Here is an 18,348-nt window from a genome sequence, read left to right on the forward strand (position 1 = left end):
GACTCTCATAGGATGCTTTTTTTGCGGGGGTGGGGGTACTGGGGATGGAACTCGGGGGCACCCGACCACTGAGCCACGTCCCCAGCCTGTTTTGTACTTTATTTAGAGACAGGGTCTCCCTGAGTAGCTTTGCACCTCGCCATTGCTGAGGCTGGCTTTGAACTCACGATCCTCCTGTCTCAGCCTCCCGAGCCGCTGGGATGACAGGCGTGCGCCACCGTGCCTGGCTCATACAATGCTTTTAAACAGCAAAACCTCGCGGTCTGCACGGGCTGGGAGCCGGCAGTACACGCCTGCACACGGAGGCTCCCAGTGCGAGAAGCACAGCCAAGGCCCTGATAAGTCCTGCAGCCAGGGGCCTCGCGGAACTCTGTCTGACGCAGTCTGCTTTGATGGCAGAACTCCTCTTGGCAGAAGGCCAGTAGACACAGAGGCCAGTTTGACCAGCCCTGGGGTGACTTCTCCATATCTCCAGTCATCCTGCTGCGGTGGGCAGATAGATGGACAGGGCCGGAGTCTGCCGACATCCCCGACATTTCCCAGCCTGGCCAGCCTGATAACACCTGAGTGGCCGCCCGGTGAGGCTGGCCGGGGGGAGCCCTGCCACGTGGGCACCAGACCAGACCCGGTGGTGCCCGGGCCAGGCCGGCAGTGGGAAGACGGGGGTCGGTGATACCTGGGGGCCAGCGAGGGCTGCTGCAACCTGGGTCCCGGATGTTGGCTTTGGGTGCAGGACGGGGGAGGGGTGGCAGGGGTCCCCGGTAGAGCCCTCCGGGCCCAGGGGCTGTTCAGAGCCCATCGAGCCCCTCACTGTTGCAGAGGAAGGATCCAGAGTGAGGTCTCGTCCCGTGGCCCGCGGGGGAGGCCGGCTTGGCGGGGTGGGGGGACACTTGCCTGGCCGTTGCAGCCGGGGAGGGGACTTCCCCCTGAGGGTCCTGGGTAGGGTCTCCTGGCTTCCTCCTCAGTCCCGTCAGAGACGCAGACCAGCCCCGGGGGCTCCTGCCGGCCCCCCGCCTCCCTAACGCCCGGCCTTTGTCTCCCCAGGAGCTCGTGGGCGAGGTGCTCAGAGACGCGCTCAGGGAGGAGGAGGAGGAGGACTTCCGTCTAGAAGGTACTCGGCATCTGAGTGTGGCTCTGCGGGTGAGGTGGGCAGGGCCCGTCTGCAGCCTCCGCCCCTGGAGGGCAGGGGCATGGGGACGCGCAGCCCTCCAGGAGTCCAAGCCCAGCGGGGAGCCCCAGCTTGCAGGGCCGTCTGGGCCTGCACCCGTCGACCCCAGGCCCTTGGTCGGGTGTTAGTAGCAAGGCCTGGCCGTGTGGGACTGAGGCAGGACGTGGTCAGAGCCGCACACAAACGGTCACTGTGCCCAGTTCTTCCTGTGCATCACCCCTGTGCACCTGGAATGTGTCACACACGCACACGCACACGCACACGCACACGCGCAGCCAGCCTCTCCCCCTCCTCCCTCCCTCCTCCCCCCTCTCCCTTTCTTTTTTCTTTTTTTTTCGGGGGGCACCAGGGATGGAACTCGGGGGCACTTGACACTGAGCCCCACCCCCAGCCCTGTTTTGTGTTTTATTCAGGGTCTCACTGAGTTGTTAAGTGCCTTGCTTTTTCCTGAGGCTGGCTTTGAACTCACGGTCCTCCTGCCTCAGCCTCCCCAGCTGCTGTGATTACGGGCCTGCACCCCGGACCCCAGCCCCACACTGTCCCTTTCTCCAAGAGAAGTGGTGTACTGTGGGGAGACGGGGCACCAGTGTGTGGGCCCCTGGCCGCTGACACACAGATTCCACTTTGGCGAACGAGGTCACCTTCCCGGCTTCTGCCTCCACGTTCATGGTGGGAACAAGGGCCTTGTCCCGGCATGGTCACCAGAGCTGGCTCAAGGAACCGCTGGCTTCCGGAGCTGAGAGCATTTGCTGAGTGGGACCGAGTTCCATTTTTATATTAAGAGAAGAGAGATGCTGATGTGGGGCGTCCAGGGACCCCAGCGGGGGCCAGGGTGGGCAGCCGGCCGGCTGCAGAGCCGGGTGCTGGGTGCAGGCGTTCCCAGGAGGTCCCCTGGGGTGGATTTGCCTGGGGTCCTGAGGGCTTCGGGTCGGGAGCCGCGAGAGCCATAAAGCTCTCTGGGGTGCCCCGGGCTGTGCGGGGTCAGGCCCCGTGTGGCCTGAGCGCTGTGGCGGGTGGAGACCCGGCTCCCTGGGTTTGCTGGGTCAAGAGCGATTTCAGGAGTCACCAGCTGACACTGTCCCAAGCTGGAGCAGGCTGGGGATCGGGGGTCTGCACACCTTGCTCCTCTGCGAGCAGCCCCCGGGGAGCGCAGGGCACCAGGGACCCAAAGCCCTGTCCAGGCTGCGGCGTGTGCCTGGGCGGTGGTCTGTGGCCTGGCTCTGGCGCTCGGCCCGGGGGCTTCCAACCTCGTCTTTCCCTGGGTCCCCGAAGCCACAGCTGTCCCCGGGGCTCTGTGGAGAGAGGCTGCCTGCAGGTCAGCTGGGGAGTCAGGTGAGGGCTGCAGACAGCTGGCCCTGGGACTGAGGCGCCCCCGGCCCTGGTGACGTGGGTGTCCAGGTCTTGTTCCTTGGTCTGCTCGGTCACCCCGCCCCCGCCCCCGTGTGCGATTTCATGGCCCCTGTGCGCGTCCTCCCCCTCGGCTGCCCCTGCCACCAGCCCAGCACTCCGTCCCCCATCCATCCGCTGCTCACCCTTCACCCCGTCCTGCCCATTCATCTAACAGCCACCGCAGTGGGTCCGCACCATCTCTTGGGCATCCACCCTTCAGACACCTTCCATTTGTGACCCGTCCTCCCTCGTCGGTCTTTGTGCTGTCCATTTTGGGTACCAGGCATTGAACCCAGGGTGCTTGACCCCTGAGCCACATCCCGGCCCTTTTCTTACACTTTATTTCGAGACAGAGTCTCACTAAGTTGCTGAGGCTGGCCTTGAACTCCCGATCCTCCTGCCTCGGCCTCCAGAGCTGCTGGGGTCACAGGGTGCGCACTGTGCCTGGCCTCCCTCGGTTTTGAAATCCTGGTTAGAGCCCCCCCCCGGGACGTTTTCGTGTTGAGGTGCTGTCTGAAGTCAGGTGACTGATTTCCAAAGCGCTGTCCACCTGTGAGCAGACGAAATGAAGTGAGCCGTGGGCCCGCTCCCTCCCAGTTCAGGCCTGGCTGGCCTTGACCTCTGGGCAGGTCTCTCCCTCTCTGGCCTCCCTGCCGTCCTCTGTGGCGTGGTAAGTGGATCCGGGGAGCTGGACTCGCTGGGCGCTCACCCCTGTTCTGGGGACGCTGCTGACAGACATTGATTGGCAGGTGGGGGAAACGTTCGGGGCCTGGGGACCTGGTTCTGCCAAGGGACCGCGGTGGGTTGGCAGCCCTCGCTCTGACCCGAGGCACACCAGTTGCACATCAGGCTCAGTAGCAGCCTGGGGCCTTTCCAGTCACTGGTGACATCCAGGCTTAGCACTGTGTCACCTGCCAGCCTCAGGTTCCCAGTTAGGGACGGGGCGCGGTTGGTGGGGCTGGAGCTTCTCAGCCTCTTTCTTCAACAAAAGCTCGCGGGGACCCAGCGGCCCCGGCCCCACAGGCTGCCGAGGCCCACGGCTGACGTCGCTGCCTCAACAGAGGCAGCCGGGACCCCCCTGGTCGCCTGGCAGGTGCTGCTGAGGGGACGTGGCCTCGCGGGCAGGACAGCAGCTGGCCGCGGGAGGAACCGAGTTGGCAGGGGGCAGAGCGAGCCGCGCTGTCATCTGGGGCAGTCACGCAGTCCTCCCGAAATCAGGACCGCTGGCCGCTGGGTGACAGGGTGATGGGGTGATAGGGACCGTCCTGCCCCCCCGGGGTGAGGTGGGGCGGCAGGCACGGACTGCTGGGTTACTGAAAAGGGGGACACAGGCCTCTCCCGGGAGGGAGCGCGGGCCCTGGCTGGCGCCTGGGTGTCCCCAGAAGCGAGGTGTCCGGCCCTTTTCTGTGTCCCAGGCTTCCTTCCCCTTTTCTCTCTCCTTCCTGCTTATGTGACAGGCCCGGGGAGGCTGGGGGGTGGCCCACAGGTGGCAGACAGGTGGCCAAGGGGAAGGGCAGGATGGAGCAGCCCAGGACAATTAATTAACAGCCCTGTGGCTCCCTGTCAGTTGGGGGCGGAGACCGGTCCTGGGACAGGTCACCGTGGTGACAGGTTGGCGCAGGGGCAGGTTGGTGATAAGGGTGGGGGAGCGGCTCTGAGGGAATTCGCATTTCAGTCCTTCAGGGACAGTCCAGGCTCCAACTTGCGGGCCTCACTCCAGTCGGCCTCCTGGGCCCGACCCGACCCGCTTTACCTCTCTGTGCCACCGCATTTACCTCTCTGTGCCACCGCTGTCTCATTCTGGCTTCAGCAGGACTTAAGTGGCATGGCCAGTAGTGAAGCTGGGACCAGGGGCTGCTGTGGTTCCAGCAGGGTCCTGACCTGCCACTGGGTCCCCGAGGCCCTTTGGAAGGACCCGGCCGCGGTGACCATCTCTGGTTCTCCGGCCACCCTTGGTGCCGTGGCCGGGGATGGGGAGGTGGCCGAGGACCTCAGGCCCCTGCGTGGCCATCACCTGGCCATCACCTGGGGCTGCAGGGGTCCTCTGGCGGTCGGTCCCTCTGTGCCCCTCGCTGGCCCAGGGAGAACCCGCTGAGCCCTGAAAGTCTCCTTTGGCTTCCTCTCGGCCAAGTTCACTGCCCCTTGGCGGCTGGAGAGCTGTTTAGGGGAGAGAAGGGCCATCTGAGGCGTGAAGATGAAAAGAAGCCCAGGGCCGTCCCGGAGGGCGGCTGGGCCGCGGTTCTGTAAAGCCGCCTAATCCCGGGTCTCAGCCGCCTTAACCGGCCAGCTGGGAGCCGAGAGGAGATTAGGGCCAGCGCAGCGCTGCCAGGCTCCTTTTGAACTCGGGAACTGAACAAAGTAAACATCAAAAGTCCCGGGGCTGAGGGAGGCTGCAGGGCCCGGGAGGGACCCGCTGGGTCCCAGGACGGGGCAGGGGTGACTCCCCCCCAGGGCCCCGCAGCTGGGCGGCAGCCAGGTGGTGGCAGCCCGTGGCTCGTGCCCCAGGTGGAACTCGGGCGGCCTTCTGCAGACCCACGTCACCACGGTGTGGCCTGCGGGACTCTGTCCCCGGATGTCCTCCTGCTGCAGGGGCAGGCTCTCGCCAAGGTACCCGCCGGAAGGGAAAGACCATAAACACTGTCTCCCTCTTCCTGGTCCCCTCTCTGCTGGGGGTCACTGGTGTCCCACCCCACCCGCGTGTCCACTCCTCGCGCCCTCGGCGTGCTCCATGGGAAGCTGGCCCTGGAGAACATGGCCTGCCTGCTGGACCCCCCACCAGCCCTCCAGGCCCCAGGCTGCCCCCCCGCAGGCCTGTCCTGGGCCCCCCGCCGCCCCACTGGCCCGGGCCTGAGTGTGGACGTGGCAGCTGTGGGAGGGTCTCCTCTGGCCGAGGGCCAGTAGGATAGGGCAGGGCATTTGGCTGAGCCCTGGGGGCTGAGGACCCTTCCAAAGCTCAGGACTGGCCTGGACTTGCTCATCCAGGAGGGACACCTCTTGCCTTTATTCCAACTTTCTAGGAATTTCTAGGAGCTGGCTTTGCCCCAGCTTGCTGCGTGATCTTGGGCAAGTCACTGAACTTCTCTGTGCTTCGGGTTCTTTGTGGGGTTCCGTAGCACTTCTGCTTCGGGTTGTTGTGAAGACAGGTGACTTACGTAAGCCCTGAGAACAGTCCCGATGGGGTAAGTGCCGGTCTACACGGGCTGTCATGGTTCTCGTCTCATGGATCCACTTTTCTTGAAGGGCGGCCAACCCGTGTTTATGACCGTTCACCTCGTCCAGATCAAAGAAGGCCGGCTTTCAAAGCTCCTTTAATCCCATTAGGGTCCCTGAATGCCTCCTTGTGCTCCCAGTATGTGGCATGAAACTTGGCACACTACGTAAGTGCTCAATAAATACTGGAAGAGCGCAAGTCAGCACCAGGAAGCACCGCCATCAGGGGACTTCCTCTCTGGTCCTGGGCCAGTCCGTCCTGTCTCCCAGGCGTGAGGGGTCAACTAGTGACTGAGCTGAGGAGCCCTGCAGAGACCCTCAGTCCCTGTCACTTAGGGACAAAAGTAGTTGAAGAATGGAGGCCCAGAGAGGGGGAGTAACCTGTTCAAGGTCACAGAGCAGACTGAGACTGGACTAGAGGCCCAACTCATCCTCGTTTAGTATTTCCTGAGCACCTGCTATCACTGCGGGGCTCTGCTGTGAGTCCCTGGGCCAGGCCGTCCTGGGAGGGAGGTGGGCGTGGGAGCCAGCAGGTGAGCTTCTGGTGGAGGGTGGAGGCAGCTGCGATGCGGAGGCCAGTAGGAGCCAGCCGTGGGCGATGTGGGGGGCAGCAGCCAGTGCAAGGAGCCAGGCCCTGTGGCCCAGAGGCACTGAGCGTGGTGGGGGGTCCCGTGGGGGTTGAGGAGGGAAAGGCAGGGGCCACAGACACACCTTCTACTGTGCTTAAGAAACTAAGGGCTCTGGAGGCTGAGGCAGGAGGATCGCGAGTTCAAAGCCAGCATCAGCAACTTAGCGAGCCCCTGGGGACCTCCAAGGCCCCGTCTCTAAATAAAATACAACAAGGGCTGGGGACGTGGCTCAGTGGTGAGCACCCTGGGTTCCATCCCCGGGCCAAAAGAGAGAAAAGGAGCTAAGGGGTGGAGGTCACTGTGGAGGTGGGCTTCTGGTGGTGACCGCAGGCCCTCTGTTTAGACGTGCTGGGTCCCGAGGCCTGGGCGCCATCTGGGTGGGGATGAGGCCCGAGCAGGGGCCGCAGGGAGAGGGTGCTCCTCTTAGGAAGTGGCCGCAGGCCAGGGGAGAGGACCTGTCGGGGAGAGGACCTCCCTGGGGTGCAGGCGGCCTCCCTCTGGCCTCCCTCAGGCCTCCCTCCCTCTGCTGGGTCGGAGCCCATCCTGTGGGAGGGTCAGCAGCCTGCCGTCCCCCCAGAGAACAGGTGGACTTGGTGGCCGGCCGTTCCTGTTCTCCATAAAAACGCGGCGTGGACGGTGGGAAGTCTGACTCCGCGGACCCTGGGAGGGTCGGGGGTTGCCAGCAGCTGGGGAGATGGTAGAAGCGGGGTCTCAGCACACGTCCTGGCGGGCGGGCAGGCGGGCAGCGGGGGACGCGATATGTTTAGCCCTAAGAGGCCCCTCCCGCCCGCCCCCCCCTCTGGAGCAGATGACTGGGGCCAGAGGGGACGAGCCTCAAGCTGGAGTCCTCTTTGCTGGGCAGCCACCGAGTCCCTGTCCCCTGGAGTGACACTGTTCCTCGGGCAGCATCGGGCAGCATCGTGGAGAAGCGCAGGGCCCGGGGGGTGGGTTGGGAAGACCCTGGGGCCTCTCCGGGTCACAGGAAGGGACAGATACCTGCTGGTGCCAAAGGCCAGAAACCACCCTGGAGGGTCCGTGGGCAGTCGCGGTTCCTGTCCGTCTCACCCAGGGGGCAGCGGCGGCTCCAGGGGACGATGGTCGGGTCAGGGGTCCCTGGGAACTCGGCCCAGCCTGCTTCAGCTTTGGCTCATCAAGTGGGGTCCTCGGGGGCCGCTCTGGGGCAGGACGGCCTGGCTGGGCCCAGGGGCAGACCGCGTAGCTGACCCACGTGTGCGCAGGCACGCACACGCGTGTGCCACCCGTGCTCACTCCTGTCTCCGCCATTCCTCCCTCTGCCCTCCCCTCCGCCGTCCACCTGCGGGGCTGGCTGGGGACTTCCCTGGAGGCCTGAGGGGGCAGCAGGGACTGCCCCCCGCCCCAGGGGCAGGCCGGTCCCCCTCTCTGGCTCCTCTCACTGAGTTCAGAGCCTGTCCTGTGCGGAGGGGCCTTGACCTGCTCCGCTGGCCTGCAGCACCTCCAGAGGCCCCAGTGTTGGCCGTGACACAGGATGTGGCCACTGTGGTCCCAGCTCTGGTCCCTCCGTCCTGCGAGCTCGGCTGCCTTAGGTAAAGGTGTCTCCCGAGTCGCGGTGAACCGTGTTTGAATCCCCGTGATCTCAGCGACTTGGGAGTCTGAGGCAGGAGGATCGCAAGTTTGAGGCCAGCCTGGGTAACTTCGGGAGGCCCTGTCTCAAAGATCAAAATAAAGAAGGACGGGACAGAGGACGCCGCTGCAGCTCAGGGTTAGGGCACCCGGGTTCAGTTCCCGGTCACGTGGACGCACGCGCACACGCGCTTCATCCTGCTAAATCTAAGTCAGGTGTCCCAGCCCGGCCTCCCTGAGCTCACTTCCAGGAGCCGTGTCCCCCCAAGGCCACCTGCCTAGGAGACGCCTGCGGAGTCACAACAGAACACCGGGGTCCTGACTGATCAGGGATAGAAGAGCTGATTTCGAACTGTCACAAAAGCATCCAGTCGGCACACCCAGGGCGAGGGCAGGTTCCAACTCGGAAGGCCCAGGGCAAGGGAGGGACCTGGCTTCCCACTTCACCCCGGCCTTGACCTGGGGCCACAGGGCCCTCAGGATGGGCGGTGGGTGCTGGGCGCAGCCCTGCTGGGAGTGGGCCGTGCAGGGGTCCAGGGGGTGGGCGGCTCAGCAGGACGGGGCAGAGGCAGATGCTGTTACTGGGAGAAGGAGAAAGGCCACCGGACAGGCGGGAACAGGTGTCCACCGCTGTCGTGTGACAGGAGAACCAGGGGCCAGGGAGTCAGGAGCCTGCTGGGATGGCAGCCTGGATCGACTGCGGCCCTGGCTTCGTTTTGATGGTGGTGGCCGTGATGGTGCCTCCGAGCGGGCCCTCCCCCAGCCCAGGGGGGCTGCCCGGAGCCCTGAGGGTGGAAGGAAAGGGTGCTGAGCAGGGGTGGCCGCAGAGCTGGGGACAGAGCTGGGGACAGAGCTGGGGACGGCAGGAAGCCATTCCAGCCCGTGCGGGGGCCTCGGGCGCCTCTCAGGACAAAGGGAGCCCCCGGCAGGTTGTCACTGGGAAGGGGCTGCATTGGTTCTGCTTCTTGAAGTTTAGTTTCCACTTTCGTAAAGTGCAAATGGTAGCACCCTCCGCACGAGGTGGGGAGAGGTCACTTACAGAGCTCGGTGCCACCGGCCCATGCGGGTGACGGAGTCAAAACCAGGTCTGGTGTCTCCCACCCCAGGAGAGCCCGGCGCAGATCATGCAGGAAGCCACTGGCCGGAGCGCACACGCGGTGGCTCTCTTCTTATTGGCGGCAGGTCGACCCGCCTAATTGTATTTGGCTGACATTAAACCCCTCTGCACTCCCTGTGACAGCTGCAGCCGGAGGGACAGGGACCCAGAACCGTCCTGGCCGGCTACCCTGAGGCGGAAATGTCCGCAGCAGATCATCTGTATGTGGGCCGTTGACAGCAGGACCGTGGGCCTGTTACGGTGCGTGTCCCCACTGCTAGCCCGTCCTGCCAGGTAGCCGTGCCTTGAAAGGCGCCCACCGTGCACTGGACACGGTGACCATTTCTGCGCCTCCCTTAGTGGGGCCCGCTTAGTCCTAACTGTGGTTCAGATTGTCCCCTTTTTTTTTGAAGTTGACCGTCAGCCGGGCTTTTCTGGGTGGGGTTGAGATAAGCTGGCGTTGGCTGATAGCATCCAGAGTCTGGATCTCCGCCTAACGCGGCCGCCTCCTTCCCCACGTCCCCAGGCGCCCTGCAGAATTCCTGGCCTGTCGGTAGGGTCACCAGCCTCACGCATTGCTATGCGGAGGGTTTGGCGCCATCCGGCAAGCCGCGTGGCAGAATCTCTGCCCCGTGCACCTGCGGGCAACCCCGGGGCAGTAGCCAGCCAGGCCCCGGCTCCCCCAAAACATGCGCTCTGGCTGCGCAGCCCTCGGAAGCTCCCAGAAAGACCGCACAGACTCGGCCGTGACGCTGCACAGAGGCAGACACGCCCCACGGGCTCCAGATGCGTTGGTCCCGATTATTATTAGAGGCTGGTCCTCCTCAGACACCTGCCTGCCATCTGTTGAGAAATGTCACAAGCCAGCCTGACAAATCTGTGGTGTCTGACATGTCAACGGTGCCTCCTGGGGTGGCGCAGTGCCTACCTGCCCCTCAGAGTTGCCTCCCAGTGACCCCAAGTGACCCCAAACCACAGGGAGACAGCCCCGAGGTGTGCTGGGTGGCTGGGGAGGGTGGGGCCGTGAGGGATGAGCCTGTTTCATTTCGCAGCCTCATCCCACCCCCGCTGTCCGGGGGCGCCTGTCCTCAGCAGCTCTGGCTGGGTGGGCTGTGCTGACCTGCTCCCTGGGTCACTGCTGTTTGCCGGGGTAAACAGTCCCCAGAAAGTGACCATGAGGCTCTCCCAGCATGCAGTCCCAGATGGGCCTCGGTGCCTCCCACTGGGCCCAAGGGGACAGGGGCTGGAGTCCAGACAGTGATCAAAGTTGCCACACTCAGGTATCTCCTCTCTTTCTTCCTCCTCCTCCTCCTCCTCCTTCCCTTTTTTTTTTTAAACTGGGGGAGGGGAGAGGGGAGAGACTGTCTTTGATCTCAGTGGAGGAAAAAAGTCTGTTCTGTTCAGGCTTTTGGCTAACACAACAAACAGTGTTTAAAATTTAACTTTGCTTAATTAATTAGTAATTCTGTTTAATGCTGTCTGATCTCCCTCCAAAAGGTATTCTGAAGCTTGAGAAGGGAACATCAAAGCGAGCTGGGTGAAGATGGTCAAGTAATGCATTTAATCTGGCAGTTGTTGGGGGTGGAGAGCAGCCAGGTTGGGAGCTAATGTGGGAGAGGATTGTCATTTGGTAAACACAGAGCGGACTCCTTGTGGCTGGGGCTGTGGTGGAAGGAGGGATAGGAAGCAGCTTCCAAAGAGAAAGAGCTCCACAAACTGTCCCTAGACACATTGGGACTGAGAATCAGTTTTAAGAAAGCAAAGTGGGAATTTTCTAGCTTCTGTGGCCACCGTGTATGGTTGGGTAGGTTGTGTACTGCATAAGGGTTTCCAGATAAAGAAGAAAAAGTTGTAGGTGAAATCCAGTTCATCAAGCACGCACCCTGGTTGGGGTGGAGGGCTGCATTTGCACAAAGCAACCGTCCAGACTTTTCTGCAGAGGACCAGATAGTACCTGTTATTGGCTTTTGTGGGCCATATGGTCTCCGAGGTGACGGCTCAAGTCTGCTTTCGTAGGGCAGAAGTCACCAGAGAGAACGTGTGTGATTGAGGCTGTGTCCCAATAAAACTTTATTCAAAGACCACTGCAGTTCCCGGTTCCTACGCTGTTGCAGGAAGTGCTTCCTAGGCAGGTGAAAGGCCTCTTCCTCCCTCCTCTCCCTTCCCCTCCCTTCTCTTTAGAACAGAGGCAGAGGCACAGGAGGCTCAGATGCCGAAGTCTATCTCAACAGAATGCTGTCCCTCTGTCCAGGCTGGTGACCACGGCCTGCAGGGAGCACCCTCACCGCCTGCCCGGAGCCTGCGCGGGGGTGGGGGTGGGTTCTGCTCTGCACAGGGTGCCCTGGGGACGTCAGAGGATCCTCGTGGCTCAGCCTCAGGGACCCGAGTCCCAGTCTCCGCCCCTGGCCTTGGACGGCTTCTCTGCCTCCGCCTCTTGGTGGGAGACAGCAAAAGGTGGAAAGGGCTTTTGGGTGGGGACAGAGAGATGCTGATTGTCCTTGTCCCTGACCCTGGGTCACAGTGCTACTTCCCACGTGTGCTGTCCCAGGCTGGGAGGGGCCTGGCAGGCTGGTGACCCCTGGCTGCGTGGTCTTGGAGCTGGGCTGGGACGGGGTGCAGAGAGGACAATCGGGCAGGCTGGGCTCTGGGGAAGCCGTGTGGGGGTGGGGGGCCCCCCGGGGGGAGGAGAAGGGAAGGGGACAGGGGAGGACCTGAGGGGACGCGCGCTCTCCTGGGCATGGCCGGGGTGGACGAGGACGAGGATGGAGGTGGACCGTGAAAGGCCACACTCATCCTGAAGGTGCCTTTCTGATCACATCCCTTTGAACTTGAACTTGGGTTTGGAGAAGCCTGCCCACTGCGGCTCTGGCCCCGGGTGGAAGCCGCGACTTTGGGGACAGCGGGACATTGTTTTTCTTTCTTCCCCCGCCCCCACCGCCGGCCGGGGAGGCCACCCTGTCTTCCTGGCTCTACTCAGTTGGGACAGTTTGGAACAAGGGCATCATGTGGATCTGGGCTCAGCCACATCTTTTCCAAAGCCAGCATCTATTGAGTGACTACTGTATGCCAGCCACTGCGTTCAGGGGCAGTCTCCTCGTGGCCCTCCCCCAGCAGCTCTGTGAGGGAGGTGCCTGAGCCCCCACTTTACAGAAGGAGACTGAGGTCCAGGGACATCGAGGGCCTCGTCCAAGGCCAGCCAGTGGCAGTCAGAAGGACCTGGGCCCCCAGTGTGCCCTCTCGATGGACACTCCTGCCCAGCCCAGCTGCACCTAGGGCTGATGGCTTCACTCAGTGCTGGGACAGGGGGACCCCCAGCTCCCCGACTCGGGATGGCAGGAGTGCCACCTGCTTGGTGGCCTGGTGGAGGTGACTGGGCCTGTGAAGTGGCAGCTCTGACCCAGCAGGGTACCAGGTAGATTTGGGATGCAGGCAGTCCAGGCTGGACGCTGACTGTCCCTGGGTCCCCACCTGGTCACCTGCTTGGCCTCTGGGGGCTTGGGGACCCCCTGGAGTGGGGCACCCTGCCATGGGGGGTGGCTTTAGAAGAGCAAGGGTGAGGGCTTTGTGTCACAGGTGACGTCAGCGGCCTGCCCCAGCCTCTGTCCTGGGGCAAGGGCACCAGGGCCTGGCCCTCCAGGGGGACGCTGCTGTTCTTCTAGGTCAGCGCTCGGTTGGTCTGGTCTGTGCAGCTGCAGCAAAGGGGCTGGTCGGTTTCTGTACCCAGGCCCCCACAGAGGCTCCTGATGGCTTTAAGAAACTGTCACCGTGCTGTAGGGGACGGAGGGACAGAGGCGCTCTGTGCTGGAGTCGGGGAGACGAGGATGGGGCTGCTGGGGAGCGGGGGAGGGCCGCTTTGGGTGCCGCGGTGGGTGCTGCGGTGGCCTTCCCGGCCCACCCTGTCTGCGCCAGCTCCAGCGCCTCCCACCTGCCCCCAACCTGATGGGTGGATTGAGGCGCCTCCTGACCCCCGAGGACTCCCGGTGGGGCCTGCGTCCCTGACCTGCTGGGGGCTGGACCGTGAGCTGGCCCGGCCTTCTGGCCCTTCACAGTCAGGCTCATGGCGTCCTCACCCGAGTCCCTGGGAAGGAGCCGTCAGCGTCCCGCTTGACAGCTGGGGAAGTGACACCCCAGGAAGGTTCTGGACCTGCTCAGGGTCAGTGCTGGGAGGACCTGGACCCGGGCGGAGACAGAGCGCTCCCCGGTCAGTGGAAAAGGCCGGCGGCGGAATGAAGGGCACCGCGGGGCAGCCTGGCAGGTGGCCCGGGTCCCAGCCCTGTCCTGTCCCCGCCGCACCCCTTGGCACCCCAGCTCCCCTGTGGGAAATGGAGCTAATGGGAGGACCTGCCTCACCGGGCCTGCGGGGACCAAGGTGGAGACGGTGGTGCTCGGCCGTGAGCACAGGGCCTGGGCATGGTGGCCCAGGCATGGTGGCCCAGGCATGGTGGCCCCGGGCGTGGCGGGAAGGGTCACTGAAGAGAACTGCTGGGAAGAGCGGCCACCTCAGGGCAGGAGCTGGGAAGGGCTGTGGCCCTGGCCCCACGAGGGCGCCCATCCGTCCCTGCCCCCAGCTGCTCGCGGGGCACGTGTGCCAAGCTAGGTGTGCGAGCCCGTGGGGGGGCAAAGTGCCCACCACGCTCCTGGCCTGGCACCCATGTCTCCAGGTTCCTGCCATTCAGGGAAGTCCAGCCGTGCCCTTGTGACTGATTAGGGCCTCTCAGCTCCTCACAGGGCCTCCTGCCAGTCTGGCCACCCCGAGTCGGGATGGCCAGGGAGGTCCCTGAGGGGGGCCAGGAAATGGTGGTCCCAGGTCAGCAAAGGGGATTTAAGGAGGGAGGGGCTGTGGGCGTGTCGTGCACAACAGTCCAGTCTTCCTCTGCCAGGCAGGGCCGGGCCGGGCAGGAGGGGCCAGGCAGGTCCTGATGGCCTTTGAAGTTCAGATAGGGACTTGTAGCCCGGGTCCTGGGTCCAGGTTGGGGCTGCTGCCCGGAGCTGCCCTTCTGCCGTCTCTCTCATAGGGAAGAGGTGCCTGAAGGTCCTCCTCCTTCTGCTCTTGAAAGAACACAGAGAACCAAGCCTCGGGCAGAGGGGGACCTGGGCCAGCAGAGTGGGCACACAGGCTCAGGGCGAGCAGCCCCGGAGACCCTTGGTGTGAGGGCGCTGGTGCGCCTGTCCCTTTGTCAACCCGGTTGAGCTGTCTGCCACTAATGTGCCACATGCTGGGCCAGGCAGGTGGCATCTTAGAGAAGGCCAGGACGTCACCACAGGGGGCAGCAGGACAGTGCAGGAAACGGCCGTAGCCTCTGTGCCTCCTTCTCTGGCTGCCGATGCTCCCCTGTGCCCTCATCCACCTGCTCCGGGCCTGAGCCTGCCCCGAGTGGCCATGTCCCTGTGGGGCACCAAAGTCACAGGCTGCTTTCCGTGGGCTGCAGAATAGGGCAGCGAGTGGGGATCCAAGAGGCCACAGCGGTGCCCTGAGTGACTGGTGTGGACGCACCATGGAGAGCCCCCCGGGCAGCCCGGCCTCCCCGGGGCCAAGAGTCGAGGGCTGCAGCGCTGGCCAGCGGGCCAGGCAGGCGTGCACCGGGCACTGTGGTGAGGGTGTCCTCCGCTCCAGTCCCCGGGGACAAAGCCCTTGCAGCCCCCCTCCAGCCCTCGACTCGACTCATGCTTTCTCCCCTCCCCCTGCAGTGGCCCTGCCGCCCGAGAAGACCGACGGCCCAGGCCCAGGCCCAGGCGGCGGAGACGGGAAGAGGCTGGAGAGGGGGAGCGAATCCTGCCCGGGCTCCAAGAAGCAGCTGAAGTTCGAAGTGAGTGTCCCTTGCTGGGGCCGAGCCCTGGGGAGACGCCGGGCTGTCCCTTCCTGTGTGCTGGGCAGACGGGAGGCCCCTCACTCACCTGAGGAGCCGCCCACTGCGAGAGACTCCTGCTGCTACATCGGGGTGTCCTTGGCTCAGCACCGGCCCCAGCTGCCCGTCCCTGGCCTTGCCGTGTGGGCAGGGGCCAGAGCATCGGGGAAGGGCCTGGGGTGGTGGGAGGGCAGGCTCTGACCTGTGCTGCTGCGTCCTCTCTGGGCCTCAGTTTCCTTGGCCTCCCTGCAGCCCCTGGAGGCGCCTGGCACACAGGTGGGGCTCTCAGGTGGAGGGTGACTAGGCCTCAGTTTCCGTGGGGTCAGCATAGGCTCGTGCCCTCCCAGAGCTCCTGTCTGTGAGGCCTGCCCCTGGCCCCAGCGGTGCCCGGGGCCTGTCTGCACACGGAGCCCAGGGCCAGGGGTTGAGATCGCCTGCGCCTCTGGGCCCCCCCTGACCTCCCGCTTCCCTCTGCTGTCCATCCAAGGCCCAGCGCAGGGCTCGGAGTCACCTCGTGACTGTGGGCAAGTCCTTAAGCTCAGCCTCCCTTGCGACACTGGGCAGTGGGGATGGCCGTGATCTCAGCACACAGGCAGGCTGTGCGGCAGCCGCTGCTGAAGAGGGTGTCCCTCACAGTCCGCACGTCCCTGCTTTCCCACCAGTGCGGGTTGGGCACCTGCTGGTGGCCAGGGGCCCAGCAGTGACCTGGGCATGGATTTTGCCCTTACAGAGGGAGCAGTGTGGCCAGGGGGACAGAAGAGGGACCCAGACTAGTGGCCGCACAGTCAGCGATGAGATGGGGATCTGAAGGGCGGGTGGTCACCCAGTGCAGGCAGAGGTGGGGACAGGGGTAGAGGAGGGGATGCTTTGGCCATCTCACACCGCGGTGCCTGCGGAGGGGCAGTGTGTGGCAGGCGGCACTGGAGCTGCGCCTCTGCGTGCAGGAGTAGGTTTGGGGCGAGGGTGCCAGGGAGCCCTTGGGACAGTAGGGCCCTTCAGGCACAGGGGCCAGCAGGAGCATGGGGCCTGGAAAGGCCCAGCCTCGTGCGTGGGATCTGCTGTGTGGGGGCCTGCCCAGGGGTGGTGGGCCTGGGGGCCGCGGGGGAGACCGGCCAGGGGCCCTGACTGCAGGGCCGAGGGGTCCAGGCAGGGCGTCCACGAGAGGCTAGGGCTCCCCCTTCTCCTGGAGCTCAGCCCTGTCCTGAGCCACCTGGGTCCCCACAGGGTCTTCTGGGTGCCTGGCAAAGCTGAGGGCCAAGCCCAGCAGCCGGAGGAAGGTCCAGACCCAGGCGTCTGGCTGCTGGAAGCCCCAGGGTGCTCTTTCTGAGGGGGCGGCTGACTGCTTGGGACTGAGCCGTGCGTGGCCCGTGGAGAGCGCTCACCTGAAAACCCAGGTGGGTAGGGCGGGGCCCAGGAGTGTGCGCACCACGGAGGCCGGGCAATGGCCGCACTCGCGTTCCGAGGGCCCGGTGTAACTGTCTTGGAAGCGGTGGGCGCTCCGTGTGGTTAGGCATGTGTGTAGTGGGTGTGGGCACAGGTGTGTATGCAGGTGGTGTGGGTGTGGACGTGTGTAGGGGTGTGTGGGGCAGGCACGGGTGTGGACATGTGTGTATGGGTGTGGGGAGGTGGGGGGGTCGGTGTGGTGATCACGCCTGTGTGGGTGGGTGTGAGGACAGGTGTGTGGATGGGTAGGTGGGGGTAGGCGTGTGTGGGTGTGTTGGTGAAGGCACATGTGTCGTGACACCCTTGGAGCGCAGGGCAGGCCTTGGCGCGTAGCACAAGGACTCGTCAACACCGAGAAAGGCCGACGTGGAACTCGGGGGGCTCCAGAGGAGCAGACGGCTCTGGGCAGGGAGGCCGGGCAGGGAGGCCGGGCAGGGAGACCGTGCTGAGCACTCTCCTGCCAGCCTATGCAGGCCGGGTCCCCCTCTGGGGGCAGAGCCCGTCGTCCTGCCTCGTGAGCTAGGGCCTGCATGTGGCAGAGGAGGGACAGGTGGACGAGGCCTTCGGGGAACACCTGTTCTCAGGTGTACGGAATCTGGTGGCTCTTGAGGGCCTCTTTCCCCAAGTGGCGCTCGTTGGAGCACTGTCCCTGTGATCGCAGCTGGCCTCTGCCTGCAGACCGTGGTGACAGAGCACACCACTTCCCAGCTCGGGTCCCTGGAGTTAGACATGGACGGTGCCAGTTGCGGTGAGGAGTTGGGTTGACCATCAGAGCAAAGAGGACAGCCGCCATCGACTGGCTCCCCCTGGGCGCCCACAGTGTGCTGAGTGCAGAGTGTGCCACCCGTGCTCCCCGTTCCCTTCCTGCAGAGTGGACCTTAGACCAGGACCTGGGGATGGACGGTGTCTTGGAAGGGTGCCGGGAAGAGGGTGCTCGGGAGCAGGGGAGAGAGGCTCATAAAGGGTGGGGTGACACACGGGTCACCTACACCGGCAACCGGGGCTCTGTCCCTCTGGGGACAGAGGAGCCATATAGAATGTGCTCAGTGTGTCCCATGGAGAGGTGAGGAGGTGGGTGTTTGTCCCCTGCCTCCTGCCCCCTGGCTCCTGTCCCGCCCTTGTCCAGGTGCCTCTGGGGTCTTCGGGGCTGGGCCAGCAGGAGACGCTGGTGCCTGCGGTGGGAGGTGGACCGTGCTGACCGTGCTGCGGCTGCGGGGGAGAGTTTCCTCTTCTCAACAGAGTGACGGGCTAGAGGCTGTCATTCCCCGTGGTTTATGGAGGGGAAACTGAGGCACCTGAGGACGCGGTGGCTCCAGTGTCCACAGCTGTGGAGAGCCAAGCCGGGCGAGGCCTGGTGGAGCCTGGAGCTTCAGCTGTCCCCGGCCATCCTCTGCTGCTCGCTGCTCAGGTGGCCCGTCCTGGGTCCTGCCTGGCTTCCAGTTCCCTTCCAGTGGCTCTGGCCCTTGGTCCAGGCTCAGCCTCCCTGAGGCCGCTCAGCCTCCCTGAGGCCGCTCAGCCTCCCTGAGGCCGCGAAGCCTCCTCCCAGATGGCGTTCCCTTGCCTTTGAAGACCCAGGACCGCTGTGCCCTGTGGGTCTCTCCCTGGTCACATGTGGGTCATTGTGCTCCTCTTTCCCTCAGGGTCTGGGGAGGCCAGGGGGCTGCCCCATGGCCTGGCCTCTGGACCCAAGTCTTCGGCCAGTGTCCATGTGGTAGGTGACCAGCCCTGTCCGTCCGTTTGTGTCCAGGAGCTACAGTGTGATGTGTCTGTGGAGGAGGACAGCCGGCAGGAGTGGACCTTCACCCTGTATGACTTTGACAACAATGGCAAGGTCACCCGCGAGGTGAGTGCACCTGTTGGGCCTCCTGGCCACCATCAGGCCCCGGGGCCTGGGGACCTGGCCCTCCACCTCTGCTGACTCCCCGGCCCGTGCCAGTCTGCTCCTGAGAGAGGGTGCAGCTGGCA

The 18,348-nt window shown here is 64.4% G+C and overlaps 1 protein-coding gene across 1 annotated transcript in view; it reads left to right on the forward strand.

Moving 5' to 3' along the window:
- Nkd1 (NKD inhibitor of Wnt signaling pathway 1) overlaps positions 1 to 18,348 on the forward strand; it is a 77,827-nt gene that overhangs the window by 51,725 nt on the left and 7,754 nt on the right. The window contains exons 4-6 of the mRNA XM_077105864.1: positions 1,045 to 1,111; positions 14,783 to 14,901; positions 18,131 to 18,226. Coding sequence (XP_076961979.1) covers positions 1,045 to 1,111; positions 14,783 to 14,901; positions 18,131 to 18,226 — 282 coding nt within the window. The remainder of the gene's footprint in view (positions 1 to 1,044; positions 1,112 to 14,782; positions 14,902 to 18,130; positions 18,227 to 18,348) is intronic.

The sequence above is a fragment of the Callospermophilus lateralis genome, chromosome 18 (genome assembly GCF_048772815.1).
Source record: "Callospermophilus lateralis isolate mCalLat2 chromosome 18, mCalLat2.hap1, whole genome shotgun sequence".
NCBI classification, from domain to species: domain Eukaryota; kingdom Metazoa; phylum Chordata; class Mammalia; order Rodentia; family Sciuridae; genus Callospermophilus; species Callospermophilus lateralis.